Source organism: Bos mutus, chromosome 4 (genome assembly GCF_027580195.1).
Source record: "Bos mutus isolate GX-2022 chromosome 4, NWIPB_WYAK_1.1, whole genome shotgun sequence".
Taxonomy (NCBI): domain Eukaryota; kingdom Metazoa; phylum Chordata; class Mammalia; order Artiodactyla; family Bovidae; genus Bos; species Bos mutus.
The window spans coordinates 3,716,470-3,734,384 of NC_091620.1; the positions used below are offsets into that span (position 1 = coordinate 3,716,470).

The 17,915-nt window shown below is 58.1% G+C and overlaps 1 protein-coding gene across 3 annotated transcripts in view; it reads left to right on the forward strand.

Moving 5' to 3' along the window:
* The window catches only part of DPP6 (dipeptidyl peptidase like 6), a 787,207-nt gene that overhangs the window by 754,282 nt on the left and 15,010 nt on the right, over positions 1-17,915 (forward strand). For all 3 annotated transcript variants that reach the window (XM_070368978.1, XM_070368979.1, XM_070368980.1), the window contains 3 exons: positions 7,763-7,861; positions 12,208-12,277; positions 14,638-14,832. In XM_070368978.1, the coding sequence (XP_070225079.1) occupies positions 7,763-7,861; positions 12,208-12,277; positions 14,638-14,832 (364 nt within the window). The remainder of the gene's footprint in view (positions 1-7,762; positions 7,862-12,207; positions 12,278-14,637; positions 14,833-17,915) is intronic.

Genomic DNA, 17,915 nt, shown 5'->3' on the forward strand with positions numbered 1-17,915 from the left:
GCGGTGGAGCTTCCCAGAGACTCTCAAGGACCCACACACCTTAGGGTGACCTGCGCACATGTATGTTCACACGAAAAGGTGGAAGTGGTGGGAGGAGGCAGACCGACGGGAGAGCTCAGAAGTTAGGCACCCTCGGCCTTGGTCGCTCCCTGCCTCGGCCCTCCTCTGCCCTAATCCCCCAGGAGTTCTGAGCCTCCATTCCCCCCGATCTGCCCCCCTTCCTGGGCGCCAGCACCCCCGTTGCACCAGCCCTGGCGGGACCCTGCTCAGCACCCTCCCTCATACAGCCCCAGCTCACACAGTTCCTTTAATTCTCTTGGCAAGGGACTGCTGCTGTCTCAATGGCAGAGTTTCAGGCACCAGGGAGAGTTGGTTAGGGGGAAAGTTTCAAAAAGGAGATGGCCAGCAGCACATCTAGACAGAAATCCAAAATTAAAGATCAATAACAGTGAACTCAAAAGTAAATAATTAAATCATTTAAATACAAAGGGAAAAAAAGCCAGAAAATGGATGTGAGAGTGGATGGATACAGAGTCCATTCCCTATATATATTCATTAGTGTGCTCCGCGCCAGATGCTGACACCACAGGAATATCTGGGGGGGCCGCCTGGAAGATAAGACCTGGAGGTCGCAGTTCCCATGGTGCGTCAGAGCCGGAGCGTGGACTTCAGCCTCCAAGCACTGCAGTGGGGAGCCTGCGGGGGGGTTTTCCTGAGTGTTTAACTCCTGACTCATTTGAAAAGACCCTGATGCCGGGAAGGATTGAGGGCAGGAGAAGGGGACGACAGAGGATGAGATGGTTGGATGGCATCACTGACTCGAGGGACACGAGTTTGAGTAAACTCTGGGAGTTGGTGATGGACAGGGAGGCCTGGCATGCTGCAGTCCATGGGGTCACAGAGTCAGACATGACTGAGCATCTGAACTGAACTGAACTAAGTCCTGACGGGTCTCAGGTCGGCTCCGGAGCCTCCCGTCCCATCTTGTCCTCACTGCGTCGGCGCAGAACACAGTGCCCCCGGGTTTGGGTCCGTGGAGCTGGGCGGGCTGCCCCCAGGCGGGGGTGGGGCTGATGCCCTGGTTCCTGAGCCTCTCCTGGCCCGAGACGCAGAGGAGGTGCTTGGGAAGCCCATCAAAGCCTCCTGGCGCCTCTGCCGAAGTCCACACGATATGCCTGCCCCACCAAGGCTGCACCGTGACCATCTTCCAGAACCAGGGCAGGTCTGGAGCCTGGAGACCTTAGGAGTTGAGGTGATGGAGACAGTGACCCGGGCCGGCGTCACAGAGCCGGCCACGAGCCGGAGCCACTGCTGCAGGTTCTCTGCGTGTTCTATCCCGTCTTCCCTCGCTGCCCGGGAGGCAGGCTCCCATCACCCCAGAATTGACCAGGAGACCCGAGGCAGAGGGGCACAACTGGCGTGTGCCCAGCCGGAGAGCGCTGGTCCCGCCTCGAGCCGGCAGCGGGGGCTCAGCCCGGCCCCCACCTCAGAGCACAGCACTGACCAGCGCAGCCTTGCGGCCAATGTGGCCAGGGGGCTGCTCAGCCCCAGCAGCTCTGTCCTGCATCCACCCCGAGACAGGCCAGGGCAGGCAGGCTGCCCCCCACCCCCACCGCACACCCCAGCCTCCGAGCTGGCTGGGCAACCACAGCCTCATCCTCTCCCTGCTCCAGACACCCTTGCCCTGCAGTGAACCCCGCTCAGCCTCAGTGTGCAGTTGAGGGGGGCGGGAGGAGCTCTGAGCAAGGGGCAGATTCTGGGGGAGGGTTCTGCAGTCAGCAGGATTGAGCCCTTAAACTGCACCCTGAATGCTTAATCCCCATTGGGACCATGCTCACCATTTTTTACATAATCAAGTGACCACCTAATATCAAGGGCTGGCCTCCCTGCGGCTTCCTGGACATTCCTGGGCGCCCATCTCGCAGCAGCTCACCTGAGGTGAGCTCAGTGAGGGCCAGACCTTATTCATGCAAGCCCGAGCACGAGGTCGTGACCTTGGGGCCCACTCCGGTCGCTGGGGGCCGAGGCCTTTGTTCTGCTGTCACCTGAGTGACCTGCTCACAGCCACAGCCTCCCCGACGGTCCCTCCAAAAGCCGCCCCAGTTAACCTGACGCAGCACCGAGTCCCTGCTGGTCTTTGAGCCCCAAGCAGAGCCCAGGGCCACCCCACTCATCTGGAAGGCGGTTCCGACCGGTGTGCAGATGGGGAGACAGGGGCCTCCTGCCCGCAGCCTGTGGGGGCCACCTGCCCACAGCCCAGCAGCCTGAGGGCGAGCAGGCCCTGGGATTGGCCTTCAGAGACGCTTGGGGAGCCTGGTCAACCAGCCTGTGGCCTGCATTGTACGACAGCCCCAGGCAGATAGGCCATGGCAGGCAGGGCCCCAGAAGGTCCCGTCCATCTCTGAAGGCAGCAGCCGTTTCCCGGATTCCTGCCGCACTCTGGAACTTGAAATTACTGTTTCAGAATTCTTTGCCTTCCCCCTCCTCTGCCCCTTGACCCCAGAGCCATCCTGGGACTATCTGATTTCTTTCCCTTTAGAAGATCTTCTTTACAAACAGAGCCTGCGGTGTCACAGATGTGACTCTGAATTATTTAGAAGCTGTTTCCTGAAGAGCGTAATTGTGGTCAGGGCCGGAGTGCACTCGTTAGGTGCTGGGTGTTCAGGCCGCTCAGGCCCTGGGATGGCAGAGCCGACACAGTCGTGTAAATGGACGCTTCGAGGTGAGCGTGAGGGGTGTGAGCTCGGGGAGGGGGTGTGATCCAGGTGCAGAGGACCACCAGCTCCCCTGTCCCCCCAGCATAGCCCAGCCTGGGTCCAGAGCGCCTGCAGGCAGGCACAGCATGGTCTGCCCCTGACGGCACCGACAGCATCGTGACCGCTGCTCCCGGAACGAAGTTCCTGGGCTGCCTGCTGCGGCTCCTCCCCCAGAACTCCTGGCCAGCATCTCTCCCTCCTGCTCCCTTCAGTCGGCTTTTTACAAAGAAGCAAAACCAGCTTGCGTGGCAGCTCTTGTTTGAGGCCGTCCCAGCCAGTGGCCGTCTGGGCCAGTCCACCTGCTCTCTCGTCCTCTGCCTGGTGGCCACCCCGCCCTCCCCTCTTCCCCTGAGTGACCACATGGGCGTCAGCTACACCATCAGGCGTGTCAGGAGCTGGGACGACCGACGGGGAGATGTGAGGAGGGATCAGCACGAGTGCGCCCGGCCCCACCGAGCCCAGAGTTGCCCCCAGGACTCTGGAGGGCAGTGGGTTGGAGGCTCTGTGTCCACCGCTACCGCTTCCTGAGCGAGAATGGAGCTGACTGGGTGGGGGCCACACGTGGCCCCTCGTTGGTGCCAGTATTATAAACACACTCCATCACTCTGCCTCCAAGTTGCTGATGATCCTTCTGGAGAGAAACAGACGCAGCAGACAGAACGATGACCCCCAGACCGTGTGACCACCTTTAGGATTGCCTCTGTGCCACACTGGGCTTGAGCTGCGCATCCCCGGGTGGGCGGGCCACCTCTGGGATGCCGCGGTCACCGACGCTACAGGGACAGCTTCCTGAAACACGCCAGGAGAGGCCCGGACTACAGGAGGCCTGGAAATCCAGGCGGGTGGCCAGACCCCAGTGATGGGGCAGCACTGCCCAGACCAAGCGACCTCCGTGCCGGCCCTGCCCTCCTGTCACCGGCAGCAACCCGAGACGGGGAGGGCAGCTCTTCTGTCCTCCAGCCCAGCGGCTCGCTGGTCACTCAGGCCCCCAAATGCAGCCAAGTGGTGATTCCACCAAAGACCTGAGCCAACTGGGTCCCGGAACAGCCATGGCCACACGGCGCCTGCACGCAGGGGCCCAGCTGGGAGGCAGCCCTCGTGAGCCACCCGGCTTCCTGCAGGCTCACCATGTCCAGATCTGATAATAGCTAATTCCGTCAAATATTAGAGGGGCTCACATTTAATTAAGGAGCGGCCATTTGTCTGCTCCTGACGGCAGGTCCCCACGGCCCCCACGTCAAAAGAGATTCCTCGGGGAACAAGCGCGTCTTTTCTTATTTCCTCCGCCGAGCCCCTGCCCTCTTTGAATGCAATTATGGGAACAAATAAAATGGCTTAACTCAACTCCCCGGTGGGACAGCCAGCTCTCTGCTGATAAAACCGGTTGTATGGGCAATCATTAAATGAGAAATCTAATATTTAACTAAATTTAATAGTCTGTTGCCGTGGTGCCTTTCTCTGAAGGGTGGGATTTTAATACAGAGGGACTAGCTATTCACACGCCGTCTGCCGAGGCCGTGTGCCGTCAGAACGCCGTGTGCAGTTAGAACACCGGGGGCTCCCTGGCGAAGCCATGGCTCCCGTGCCCAGGAACCAACCAGAAGCTCCACGTTCCGGTGGCAAGTCCGTGTTCTCCTTAGGTCCACGCGAGCCGCGCTCGCAGGCTGCATGTCAGCCTGAGCACAAAGCTGCTTCAAGCTTGGCTGGTGTCAGCAGTGTCAAATTCCCATGCAGATGCGTGGAGAGAGGGTGACAACCAGCCTTGAGTGGCTGCTCCAGCTCTCCTGCCTGGTGATGTATGCCCATCCAGGTCGCCCCCCTGCCACCCCCCCGGAGCTCCGTCCAGCCCTAAGAAGTGGGAGCTCGGAGCTGCTTCTCTGACAGCAAAGGGCCCAGCCCTGCTCTTGTCCCCAAGGATGCTCCTTCTGTGTTCCCGCTGATCCCCTGTCTTCGTGCGTCTCCATCCCTCTGGTCTGACCCACAGCCCTACCCACGCCCCTGAGCCCCCTAGCTGCCCTCTCCCCCGGGCTTCTCTTAAGCAGACACAGAGGTCCAGATCACGGGCTGGAGGGCTGAGGCTTCTAGAAGACCCTGTGAGGTCCGTGCTCCGGCTCCTACCATAAGCTTGGGTTTGGATAGCATCAGTGAAATTAGAAGATGCTTGTTTCTTAGAAGAAGAGCTGTGACAAACCTAGACAGCGTATTAAAAAGCAGAGACATCACTTTGCCCACAAAGGTCCGTATAGTCAAAGCTATGGTTTTTCCACTAGTCACATACGGATGGGAGAGTGGGACCACAAAGAAGGCTGAGTGCCAAAGAGCTGATGCTTTCAAACTGTGGTGCTGGAGAAGACTCTTGGAGTTCCTTGGACAGCAAGGAGATCAAACCAGTCAATTTTAAAGGAAATCAACCCTGAATATTCACTGGAAGGACTGATGCTGACACTCCAATACTCTGGCCACCTGATGTGAAGAATTGACTCATTGGAAAAGACCCTGATGCTGGGAAAGATTGAAGGCAGGAGAAGGGGATGACAGAGGATGAGATGGTTGGATGGCATTACTGACTCAATGGACATGAGTTTGAGCAGGCTCTGGGAGATGGTGAAGGACAGAGGAGCCTGATGTGCTGTAATCCATGGAGTTGCAAAGAGCCAGACACAGCTGTGCGACTGAACAACAGCAGTGAATTTCCTCAGTTCCCCAAAGTAAATAGTAACTTGGGTGCTCAAGCACTGCCAACTTTTAAATCAGTTGGATTAAAATGTGCGTTCGTTTTGTTTTGCTTGGTGTGGGAAGCAGGGGTTAATAGGCCTCGATTGCTTCGACTCTTCGCACCAAGAGATCTGACCACCAGGACCCTCAGAGCCCCGTGGTGTTTCGGAAACCTCCCAGGGGGACCACTCAGTCCTTCCCACGTGGGAGAAGAAAGGAAGACTCGGGCCAAAACCCAGGCTCAGCTACTGTGAAGACGCATCATGTCCCGGGCGTGAGTCAGATTTCCACAGACAGGTCGAGTCCTGCTACTGGAAACTGGTATGTTTTGTCCCTGGGAAGCCCGGCGTGGGATGGGGCAGCCAGGCCAGTGACCGAGTCTGAGAGCTGGTGTAGCATGGACCTGTAGGGGACCCAAGATTGACAGTGGGGGCTTCTCGCAGAGTAGGTGACCTTTGACCTGACGGAGAGGAGGAGCCGGGAACACAGAACAGCAAGTGCGAAGGCGTGGAGGCAGCAGAGAACGTGGAAATGACGTCATTTCCATCGTCTGGTGGGGCTACCTCCAGATCGTCCTGCCCTGAGAGTGAAATAATTAATACCTCGTAAACCGGCTCCTCTGTGTGCCGGGGACGCTGTGTTAAACGGCCGAGGCTGTTTGGACTCAGGGAAAACGACTGCTCTCTGCTCTGTTAGGACCGTGGGGTGCTCTCACCACACTGAGGTCGGGGTCCCCTCCCCTGCGTGTCTGTAAGACCGCAAGGTCGAGAGGGTGCCACCTCCGGGCTGGGTCTCCAGGTCCCCGAGCTGAGGTCAGATCTGCCAGGACCTCCGGGCTTCACAGGCGGTGCTCGTGGTGAAGAACCCAACTGCCAGTGCAGGAGACATTAGAGGTGTGGGTTTGATGCCTGTGTGGGGAAAGTCCTCTGGAGGAGGAAATGGCAACCCTCTCCAGTGTTCTTGCCTGGAGAATCCCATGGACAGAAGAGCCTGGCGGGCTACAGCCCATGGGGTCGCAACAGTCAGACACGACTGAGGGACTCAGCGTGCACACACGACTGTTTGGACCTCCGTGTGTCAGCACAGCCCGTGTGGACACACCTTCCCCTTCTCACTTTATACAAAGGACTGGGCTTCTTGCCTGCTGGGTGGTGGGGTCCAACCTCACCATTTTTAAAGCTAGTTTCACCATGTCTCCCCTCACTGTGTCACCAAAGCTAAATACCCAAATATGTGCTCAGCAAACTCGTGAAGCACCTTCTGTCTTGGTTCTGGCTTGTCACCAGCCCTGGGAACTTGTGGTCGCCTCTGCCCCGAGGAAGTGTGGGGGTCCTGCTCGTGGTGGTCCCCATGGCCCCACAGACAGAACACTCAGTGCTGGGGGTCCTAAGTGCTGGCTCACCTGTCTGGCCTGTTCATAAAAGCAGTTATCCGCTCGCTTGTGAGATTAGGTTCTTCTTTAAAAGGTTCACACCCATTTCCAAGTGACTTATCTACCCAAAGGTCGAGCCCCTTGGAGATAAAACTTCCTTTCGATGGAACCACGAGTTGTCCCCAGGTAGGGTTGGGGGAGAGAGGAGGAAAGAAGTCACGTGTCAGATGGAGCAGTTGAGGGGAGGGCCAGTTCTGCAGGGGATGGAAGAAGGGGGCTTTTGCAGGCACAGGGTCCCTGCCAAGGCCTTCATGAGCTGGCACAACATAAGGGTCTCAGAGCAGCCCCTGAGGTGCAGGGAAGGGTGCGGCCACCTCTCTGGCCTGGAGGGAGACAGGCCAGTCCCCCTGTACCCAGACTCACACGGCCGCGCAGCCACCTCGAATGAAGGTCTCCGGGGCCGGGCCACCTATGGCTAAGGCAAGAAAGCCAAGTCCACCTTCCTGGACAAAGTGGCAAAGGTCACCTTCAGCTCCTGTCCTCTCTTCCGGTGTGTTATTGTGGCCACTCCATTTGGAAACCACTTGCCTTGACAGACATGATGTCAGTTCCCAAAAAAACAGCAGTCCTGAGACCAGTCACACCCCCAAAATGATTCCCGTGTGTGAGAAATGCCGTGGAGCATGTCAGGGGCAGGGGCGCCGGGCACCGCGGAGGAACCCACCTCCCGCCCGGAGCAGCCGGGCTGACCTGGACTCGCCCCTGTCCTGTGACCAGGCTTGGGATGTAACGTCTGCGGCTCTTGGCTCCTGCCGTGGATGTGTGATCCTGTCCTCTGATGTAGCAGTCAGGAGGCACGTGAAACGCCAGGGCATCCGTGAGTGGGGATCTGAACGCATCATTGGTCTGTCTGTTTCAGAGATGTTTGATCTAGAGACCAACGAGCACGTACAGAAAGCCATAAGCGACCGGCAGATGCCGAAAGTGGAGTACAGGAAAATCGAGACTGACGACTACAGTGAGTGCTTCAGGGGAAACAGCCTCTGTGCGACCGCGATCGCTATGCCAGCGGGGGGTGGGGGTCGGGGCGGGGGCCCCCAGCGTGGGCCCCAACTGCCCCCTCACCAGCCAGGGGGACCCAGGGGAAGCCGACTGTGTTCATAGGCAAGACACTCGCTCTGTGCCAGACAGAAATAAACAGGAGCGGTGATTTCTGTCCCCCGGAGGCCGACAGTTTAGACGTGGTCCCAGATGAAAATTCTCTCCTTGGCGGGGAGCAGGCCTGGACACCACCCAGGGCAGAGGCTCCCCCAGACGTTCCCTTTCTGTGCCACCGATGCCCTTACTGCCCGTCAGCTCGCCTCTCCGTGTTGCTCAAGGGCTGAGGGGCGTCCTCGCAGCTGGAGACCCACAGCGAAAGGCTGGTGGCCGGGGCGGCTGGAGACCATCAGCGCCCTTCCTTGGCCTGTGTCCTTCTCCCTCTGAGCTGTCTGTTCAGCCCTTCAGTGAGTTTCATGAGCTTGTCCTGCGGCAGGCACCCCTGAGAGCCCCGGGGCCCGGCTGGATGGGACCCGCGCTCCAGGCGGGAAGGGGGTCCCGGCAGCTTCGTCAGCTCTGCGCACGGCGCCCTGCTACCCAGGCCCAGGGCGTCCACCCTGGGGCCTCAGTCCCCACAGCACCGTGTCCCTCCACGCTGCCTGTGTGGGGATGACACCCTTAGAAGCGGGCTGGTTTCAGGTCATTCAGACCGCGAACCTCGAAGTCATTTTTGAGTCACCCATCCAGGTACCAGCTGCTCATTGTCTCTGAGGTCTTGGGAGCTAACTTGGAAGGTCGCCAGGGATGGATGGGAAAGAGTGATGCCTGAATGCAGGCCCTGGGGTGGCGGAGGGAGGGTGGCCAGAGCCTGTGTCTGTCTCCCCAGACAGCGTCTGGGAGCTCCTCGTCGTCTGCCCTTTCCCTTCAGTGGGGCAGCGGCTCGTCACGGGGGCCCGTGAGCCCTGGAGTCCTGTTAAGCATCCCTGTCAGATGGGGCATGCCGGCCTGTGAGCCCCTGAGGGCAGGATCCGAGGCTTCGCCCACGGAGCACGATCCAGAAAGCTCCCCCGCCCCACCCAAGACTCCACATTCCATGAAGCCAAGTCCTTCAGAGCAGGAAGGCAGGGCCCAGGGGCTCCAGGGAGAGCAGGAAAGAGGACTGGGGTCCCGTGGAGCTTCCAGCAATGTGGGCTCTGAAGGGGCTCCTGGAGTCTCTTTTGGTCAGCAGAGAAGAAGGGGGCATCCATCCAGGGAGGATTCTTGGTGGAGTGAGGAGGCTGACGGGTGATTCCACGTGGGGCCCTCACCCCCCATCTCCTTCACCTGCATCCTGTTGTTGGGCGCATGGAGTCATATGGTACTGGGAGCGTCCTAATCATTGCTGGAGGTGTGGGGGAGATGGGGAGATAATGGGGAGAGGCAGGGGGGGAGATACAAGGGGAGAGGTGTGGGGGGACATACAAGGAGGAGAGGTGCTGGGGAGATACAGGGGGAGAGGATGGGGGATACAAGAGGGGAGGTGCAGGGGAGAGACGGGCGGGGGGGAGAGGTGCAGGGGGAGAGATACAAGGGGGAGAGGTGGCGGGGGGGGGGACTAAGCTGCAGCAGTGACCTCTCCCTGGGCCCGTGGGCACAGCTGGTTGCTCTGGCCCCACACGTGCTCAGTGTGTCGGAGGCCAATGGAGAAGAAACCAACCCAGGAGGAGTGTGAGTGGAGGCTGTGGTCATGCCTGGCGGGGACATCTCTGCCCACCGGGCCAGGGCCACCCCACTGTCTCTCCGGGTCTGGATTTCCCCGACGTCCCTGAAATGCTCACGGATCCCAGCAGGACGCGCTCAGGCCTGGAAGCGCGGGCAGCTTTGCGTGTCCAGAGGGCACGTCCAGTGCCGAGCGGGAGAGGGGCCATCAGTCAGAAAGAGAGGATGGGGGAGTGGGTCGGCCAACAGATGCTGTCATCAGGGCGCGGGGAACCACAGAACAGAAAGCAAGCGGCAGGAAGGGCAGGAGTCCAGGCCAAAAACGAGGCTCCTGAGACCCCAGGAGTCACGGCTCTAACAGGAGGGGCAGAGAGACGTGGGCAGCCCCCACGGGGTCTGTGCGCGGGTCACCTGGACGGGGCCTAAAACCTGCCCCCACTGCCCCGAAGCCTGTATGCAGGCCCTGTCTGCCTCCCCTGCCCTGCAGAGCTGTAAAGAGAGAACTGACTGACAGCTCAGGGTGGAGCCCCCGCACCTCCAGGAAGGGGGCAAAGGGAAGTCTAGGCTGCCCCGGGAGGGCGTCCATGACTGGTCCAAACTGTCGAGCAGCACGTGTCACTCAGGACGGACCCAGCTTCGCAAGAGCCCTCTCGTTAACTGGGTATTCGTCTTCCTGCTCTGCTTTTGTAAGGAAGAACCAAGGCAAAAACAAGGATGCCTTTAGATTGATGGAGGGATGGATGGAGAGCTGGAGGCAAGGACGGGAGGAACGGGGGATGAGCAAGCAGGCGGCCTCCACAGGCTGCCCGCCCGCCACCTCTGTCTCCGTGCAGACCTCAGGCAGGCCCTGTCATATGCAGGGCCCGAGATGGATGAAACAGGAGGCTTACGATGGTGGCAGAGCTCTCAGGGGCCCACAGGACTTCACAGGTCGCGCCCTCTGAGGCCGGCCGCCTACACGCTCAGACCTCAGCCTCCTGCCCTGCCCGGTCCCCCGTCTCAGCCAGTTTTCTCATCTGTTACCTGGACGCCAGATCTCATTCCTTGTCTAGACCCTCCCCCCGCCCCGATCTCCTAGCCCAGGCCCTCCTCCTCCTCCATCCACACGGGCTCCCACAGGAGTGGTTCCCACCCCGGAACCCTGGTGCTTGCCACCCCCTCCTCCAAAAACGCAGAGAAGGGGCTTGAGAAACAATGAGCCGAGGCCGCCCGAGGTTTCTCCCAGGGCGAGGTTTTTACTCTCAGGTGTCCAGGGATGAAGACAAGAGGAGAAGATACAGCGTGTGCGGGCCGGTGTCCACACATCAGCCCTGGGGGTCCTAGCAAACCCCAGCGCTGTCGCCCTGCCCGCCTGTTTTTATTTTGTCTGTCATTGAACGCTGCTGGAGGCTAATGCTGTCCTCGGGGAAGCCGCCCACCTCCCTCCAGGATCGCTCTCCGAATGTATTCCGCTGCTGGTGGCCAAAGCCTGCCCATGGGCTTATCAGTGGCAGAAAGCAGCCCAGACCATGTTTTATGGATATTTCGGTGATAGAGTCCCCGGGTCCCTGGGCCATTGATCTAATTTGCAAGCCATTAACATTCAGCCGGAATCAGTAATGAGAGTCGGGTCAGAGCCTGCTGCTGAGCCAATCCCCCAGCCTAGGGTGTATCTATTGGTATAGTGACCGTGTGCGGGGGAAAGATGGCCATTCCAGTTTAGTTGCGATCGGGGCTGTAGTTAACGTCAGTGAACAATCTCTAACTGAGGCAGGAAGTTTCATCTCGGGGAAGGACAGAGACAGCGGTACGGGACACGCTTCTCTCCCTCCCTGACTGCATCCTGGTGGCCAGGGACCGCGTCCAAAGGGCCTTGGCCGCAGGACCCGCAGCTGCACCGGCTCCCTCCCGCTGGCTCCCGGGCACCGGGCCTGCCCAGCTCCAGCCCATGAACAGTGAGGGCTCCCCAGCTCCAGCCTCTCTGTCTGGGCTCTGCCCTGCCTCACCACCCGCTCCCCACTGAGTCTCTGCCTCCCCGCGTCCCCACCGCTCCCCAGCGTCCCTCCCCACTTAGCTGTATGTTGCAGGAGTCCCTCGTGACAGAGTGCATGTTCCCCCGGGGCTCATTTCCCCCTGCCTGGAATTCTGCTGTTAGCAAGCGCTCAGCCCATGGTGGTCCAGGCATTCCTGTCTGTCCACATATTCCTCTGCACAAGATTTCCTTTAAGCCTCAGGTGGAGAAAAGTGTTGGTTGCTCAGTCGTGTCTGACTCTTTGCAACCCCACGGACTGTAGCCCACCAGGCTCCTCTGTCCGTGGCATTCTCCAGGCGAGAAGACTGGAGTGGGTTGCCATTCTTTTCTCCAAGGGATCTTCCCCACCCAGGGATCAAACTCAGACCTCCTGCATTGCAAGCAGGTTTTTCTTTTCTTTTTTCTTTTTTTTTACCATCTGAGCCACAGGGAAGCCCTCAATTGAAGAAACTCAGCCTCAAGGAGACTGACTGGGTGCTTTGTCCAAGTCCAGAAGGAGCTGGAGTCACCCTGTCTGTGGAGGCCCGGCCTTGCCCCTCCGAGGCCCGTCCCGCCCTCCCCTCCTGGCCACACTTCCTGGCCCCTAACGTGCGGCCCTGTGTTCCGTTTCTGCCTAGACCTGCCCATTCAGATCCTCAAGCCGGCGACCTTCACCGACACTGCCCACTACCCCTTGCTCCTGGTGGTGTAAGTATCCCAGGGGCAAGGACCACACCCTCAAGAAGGTGGGAAGGGGAGCCCAATCCCGCTGCACACTAAAATCAGAAAGCAATTTTAGCCCCTTGTCTGTAACTACCAGTGACCCCGGATGTTAAAGGAAAGCCTCGGGGGATTCTGAACATTGAACCCAGGTGCTGAGTCATATCCCATGGGTCCTGCTGCCGTGGCTGCCCAGCGGCCCCGGGACAGCGGGAAAGCTGACTGGGGGTCTGACCTCACTGGGCAGGGCCCAGGGCCCCCAGAAAACGAGGTGGGCCTGGCGGGGGGCTCGCCAGGGCCAGCAGCCCCTCCTGCACCACCAGGCACCCTTGAACACCAAGTGTCCCCACAGGACAGTTTCAGGTCTGCCCCTGCTAACTGGAAGCCTCTGGTTCGGATTTTGAGAACCCCTTTGCAGAGCCTTGCAAGCACCTCTCACGGTGTTGTGTCCTGACTCGGGCTCCTGCCCCGGTGTGCACGGGGCCGTGGGGCAAGGGAGGCTCTGGGAAGAAAGGGCCAGGGGAGGGCAGAGGCCCGCACTGGGTCTGCCCCAGGGCCCCTGGGGAAGTCAGCACCCAGGAAGGCGCCCAGAGCCTGATAGCTCTGTGCATCACCCCAGGCACCCAGCCAGGCCCTCAGTGACAAGGCTGCACCCGAAGACGCCCGGCTGGACACACGGTCCTGCCCAGCTCGTCACTAACTGGGCACTTCTCCTCACTGTCTGGGCACTTCACCAGCAAGCAGACACACACACACATGTATACAGACACACACACATATATACAGACACACATATGTACAGACACACATACACATACATACACATGTATACATACACATGCACATATACAGACACACATACACATATACACACACATACACATACAGACACACACACATATATATACAGACATATATGCACATATACACAACACACACATATATACAGACACACACACACATATATACAGACACACATATATACAGACACACATACACATACATACACATGTATACATACACATATATACAGACACACACACATATATACAGACACACACACACATATACAGCCATACATACACATAGACACACACACACATATATACAGACATACATACAGAGACACACACAGAGACACACATATACAGACATACACGCATACACGTATATACAGACATACACATGTACACAGACACACACACATACACATATATACAGACATACACACACATACACATGTATACAGACATACACATATACACAGACATATACATACACATATACATGGAGACACACACATACATACATATATATATATATATGGACATACACACACATACACATGTATACAGACATACATACACATGTATATGGACACACACACATAGACACAGACACAGACACACGTACACATATACACGGACATACACATATATATGGACATACAGACTCATACACGTATATACAGACACACACACATATACACAGACACACACATATTCACGGACATAAACATACATATGGACATACACACACATACACATGTATACAGATATACAGATATACACATGTATACGGACATACACACACATATACAGACACACAATACACATTACACAGATACACATATACACGGGCATACACATATATGTGGACATACAGACTCACACGTATGTACAGACACACACACATACACATAGACACACACGTACACATACATATGGACTCACACACACACACATATATACGGAAACACACAGATACACGTACACACCATCAGATGGCCATGACACACAACAGCACATACACACCCACGTGTTCACACACACACACACCAGAACACATAGCACATACATACAGAGCACATGCACACACGTGGAATTCTCCAGGCAAAAATCCTGGAGTGGGTTGCCATTCCCTCCTGCAGGGGATCTTTCCCGACCCAGGAATGGAACCCATGTCTCCTGCATTGTAGGAGCCATTACTGTCTGAGCCATCAGGGAATCCCCCTAATTCCCTCAAACCAGGGACCACCGGAAAGAGCACTACAGCGTGGTCACTCATGTGATGCGCACTAAGGGGGCAGCCTGGGAACCCGCCTGGGAAGGATGGGAGAGGTGGGCCGTAATGGGGAGCCAAGCAGGAGGGGAAGGGGAGGACTCTTCAGGGTCTCTCCCCAAGAACGGGCCCTTCAGCGCCCTCGTGCTGGGGTGCGGATGTGTGGAGCTGGGCGTGGGGGCTGGCTCTGCCCCAGGAGAGCATCCCTAGGCTCCCGAGTCTATGGGACAAGTCACCACACCCCATGCCCTGCAGCTGCGTGCTCAGGCCTGGCCTGTCTCTTCCAGGGACGGCACCCCGGGGAGCCAGAGTGTGGCCGAGAAGTTTGCAGTGACCTGGGAGACGGTAATGGTGAGCAGCCACGGGGCCGTGGTGGTCAAGTGTGATGGCCGCGGCAGCGGCTTCCAGGGCACCAGGCTGCTGCATGAGGTGAGGCGGAGGCTGGGCTCCCTGGAGGAGAAGGACCAGATGGAGGCCGTGCGGTGAGCACCCCAGGGGCGCTGTTGGAATGGGGTTGGGGGGTCGCATCTCTACCCGGGTTGCATCGTGGTCTTGTTTTCTGGTGGTGCACACATTCTGCCTGCGCTTTGCTGGCATCCCCAGAAGTCTCTGGTGATTCCCCAGTGAATTCCTGCCAGCCATATGCTCCCAAAGACCAGGGTCCTAGTCGCTGCACGGCTGGTGGCCTTTCTGCTTTGCTGATTGCAACAAGGTGCAGAGACCGTGATGTGGGTCTTTGTGGGTTCCCGGTGCTGTGGTCACGGACCTTGGCCACTGATCATGGGGGGAGGGCAGGGCGAGGGAGAGAGAAGGTGAGCCGTGTAGCCAGTCACCTCCTTCCTGAGAAAGGAGTGCAGCAGGCAGATTGGAAGCCCCACTCCGCATGTTTTATGGCTCTCTCACGTCCTGCTCACGGAGGCAGGACTAGTAGACTCTCCAGGGACAGAAGGGGCCGAGGAGCAGAGGTGTTGACTGGATGTTATCGTCGCCCCGGAATGAGAGCCGTCAGGGACCTATGCCGCTCACTGGCCTGCGGGCGCATTGGCCAAGGTTGGGTCTTCCGAGTTTACTGCACACGCGGCAGACTTCACATGGGAGAGGCGTGAGACGCACGGACTCAGGTGCTGCAGGGACGGGAGTGGCACGGGCACGGCGGTCATCCTCCTTGAGATCCGGGTGCACGGTGCTGGACCCTGGGCCTTGGAGAGTGTGATACAGTGCCCAGGTGGATCAGTGTCTGCTGACTGAAGGGCCGTAAGACAGCGTGACGTCCCAGCCCATGAGCCATCACGACTGCGCTCTGAGGTTTAGGAGATTTCACTCTACTGACTGTTCAGAACGTTTTCTCTCTTGTGTTTAGAAAGATTGATGTCACGTGACGTGCATACATGTGATGTGCATGTACATGTGATACGTGCTCAGTAAGTAAGTATTAAGTGGATGAAACCTCGAGTGAGTGAGTGAATGGCACCCTTTCCTCAAAGGAGTTGTGAGCTGGAGACAGGCCATGCGGCCGGACCTACATGTGCTAGAGGCAGAACATAGGGGCGAGAGAGACGGCCGAGGACCCGAGAGTCTGGGAAGGCGCATCCGTCACCATACTTTTGCCTGAAACTCAACAGCACACACAAACACACACGCAGCATCAAAGGTGCTTTACAGACACAGCCCTGTATTGGCTCTGGAGTCCAGACAGGCGTCAGGCATCAGGTCTGTTGGCTGGAGACCCAGAGGTGAGGGTCTGCCTCAGGCCTGGCTCCCTCCAGCTCTCATCTCAGCCAGGCACGGAGCACCGCTGAGCCTCTGCTCCTCATGCTCACAGGATGGCTGCCAGAGCACCTGCCTTCAGCACCTTGATCCACTTACAGAAGCCTTCAGAAGGGAAGGGAGGAGCCTCCCCAGGAGCCCAGAACCAATAACCCACGAGAGCAGTGGGGCAGCCCCCGCCCCATTCCTGAGACCCAGAGGGCTGGGCAGAGAAGGGAGGGCGAGTGACAGCTCAGCCAGCAGGGGGAGGAGGAGCAGGTGGCGCCCAGTGGACACCGGTGCTGCAGCCTCTCCTGGGGAGAAGCGCGAGGCCCCGGTGGGGCTCGGAGGGACGAGGGGTGTGACCAGGTGACGGCGGAGCCCCCTCCCCAAGCCCCCCTTTTCTTGTCCTTCCCTGGTCTGACCACCCCCCCAAAGCCCAGAGGCCCCGGCGGAGGACGCGGCGTCCTTCATGCACCCCGCCGGCCGGCGTGGCTAGCCTGACTGCCCCACTCTGAGCACAGACAGAGGGTGCATGGCTGTTTCACACCCACGGTGTTTCCAAAAATAAGGGATTGATCAGCCATCTGTTCAAAAACAGAACAGAACCAGTTCCAGGAAAATAATAGTAAAATAGAAAAATTGGCCAACTCTTAAGCCACTGAGGCTTCTGGGGTCAGGAGCATAAGCCACACCAGCCACACGGACCTCAGGAGGCTGCTCCCCACATGCCTGGAGCCTTGGAAAATTTACTCAGCTCTCTTAGGATCTGGGTCTGTATTCTCATTAGAAAGACATAGCCCGGTTTTCTCAGTTTAAGAAACCATGAGGCCAGCCCCCGACTCTCACTCCCCGGGGCTCCCCACCCCTGGTCTGGGAGCCCAGCGGGTCTCCCCTTCGATGGAGGAGGAGCCGGCCATGTGAACAGGCACTCGGGGCATCAGGGGGAAAGCACAGCCTTGCCCGGAGGGGCTCCTGCAAGGAGATGGCTTCCGGCCAGGACCTCACCTCAGAGGATTAATAAATAAGGACGTGTCTGCGGGAAATGAGAGGTGCATGTTCCACAAGGAAAATACCGTGAGCGAAGGTTGAGGTGAGGCAGGGGTGCAGGCACTTCGGGCCCCCCAACTGTAAATCCCATGCCGCGTGAAGGCTGGGGACGCGGGGAGGGGTGGGCGGATACCATGCCGCGTGAAGGCTGGGGACGCGGGGAGGGGTGGGCGGCTGGACTGGGCGCCTCCCCTCCCATCCTCCGAGCTGCTGCCTGCTCTCCAAGCAGCAGCGTCCCCACAGAGGGTTTCAGCCAGGAGGTGGCAAAGTCACCTTCATCTTCGGAACCGAGATCCTGGTAGCAGTGTAGCGAGTTTTCTGGGAGAGAGTCTTGGCAGGCAACATTCAAACAGGGAGCTTTAAGGAGAGAGGAATAACCGGAAGCCATGACAAACCCAGACAGCATATTAAAAAGCAGAGACATCATTTTGCCAACAAAGGTCAAATGGTCTTTCCAGGAGTCGTGTACAGATAGGAGAGTTGGACCATAAAGAAGGCTGAGCGCTAGAGTAATTGATGCTTCCGAACTGTGGTGCTGCAGAAGGCTCTTGAGAGTCCCCTGGACTACAAGGAGATCCAACCAGTCCATCCTACAGGAGATCAGTCCTAAATATCCATTGGAAGGACTGATGCTGAAGCTGAAGCCCCAATATTTCGGCCACGTGATGCAAAGAGCCGAGTCGTTGGAACAAACCCTGATGCTGGGAAAATTGAGGGCAAAAGGGGAAAGGAGTGAGGGGATGAGATGGTTAGATAGCATCACCGATTC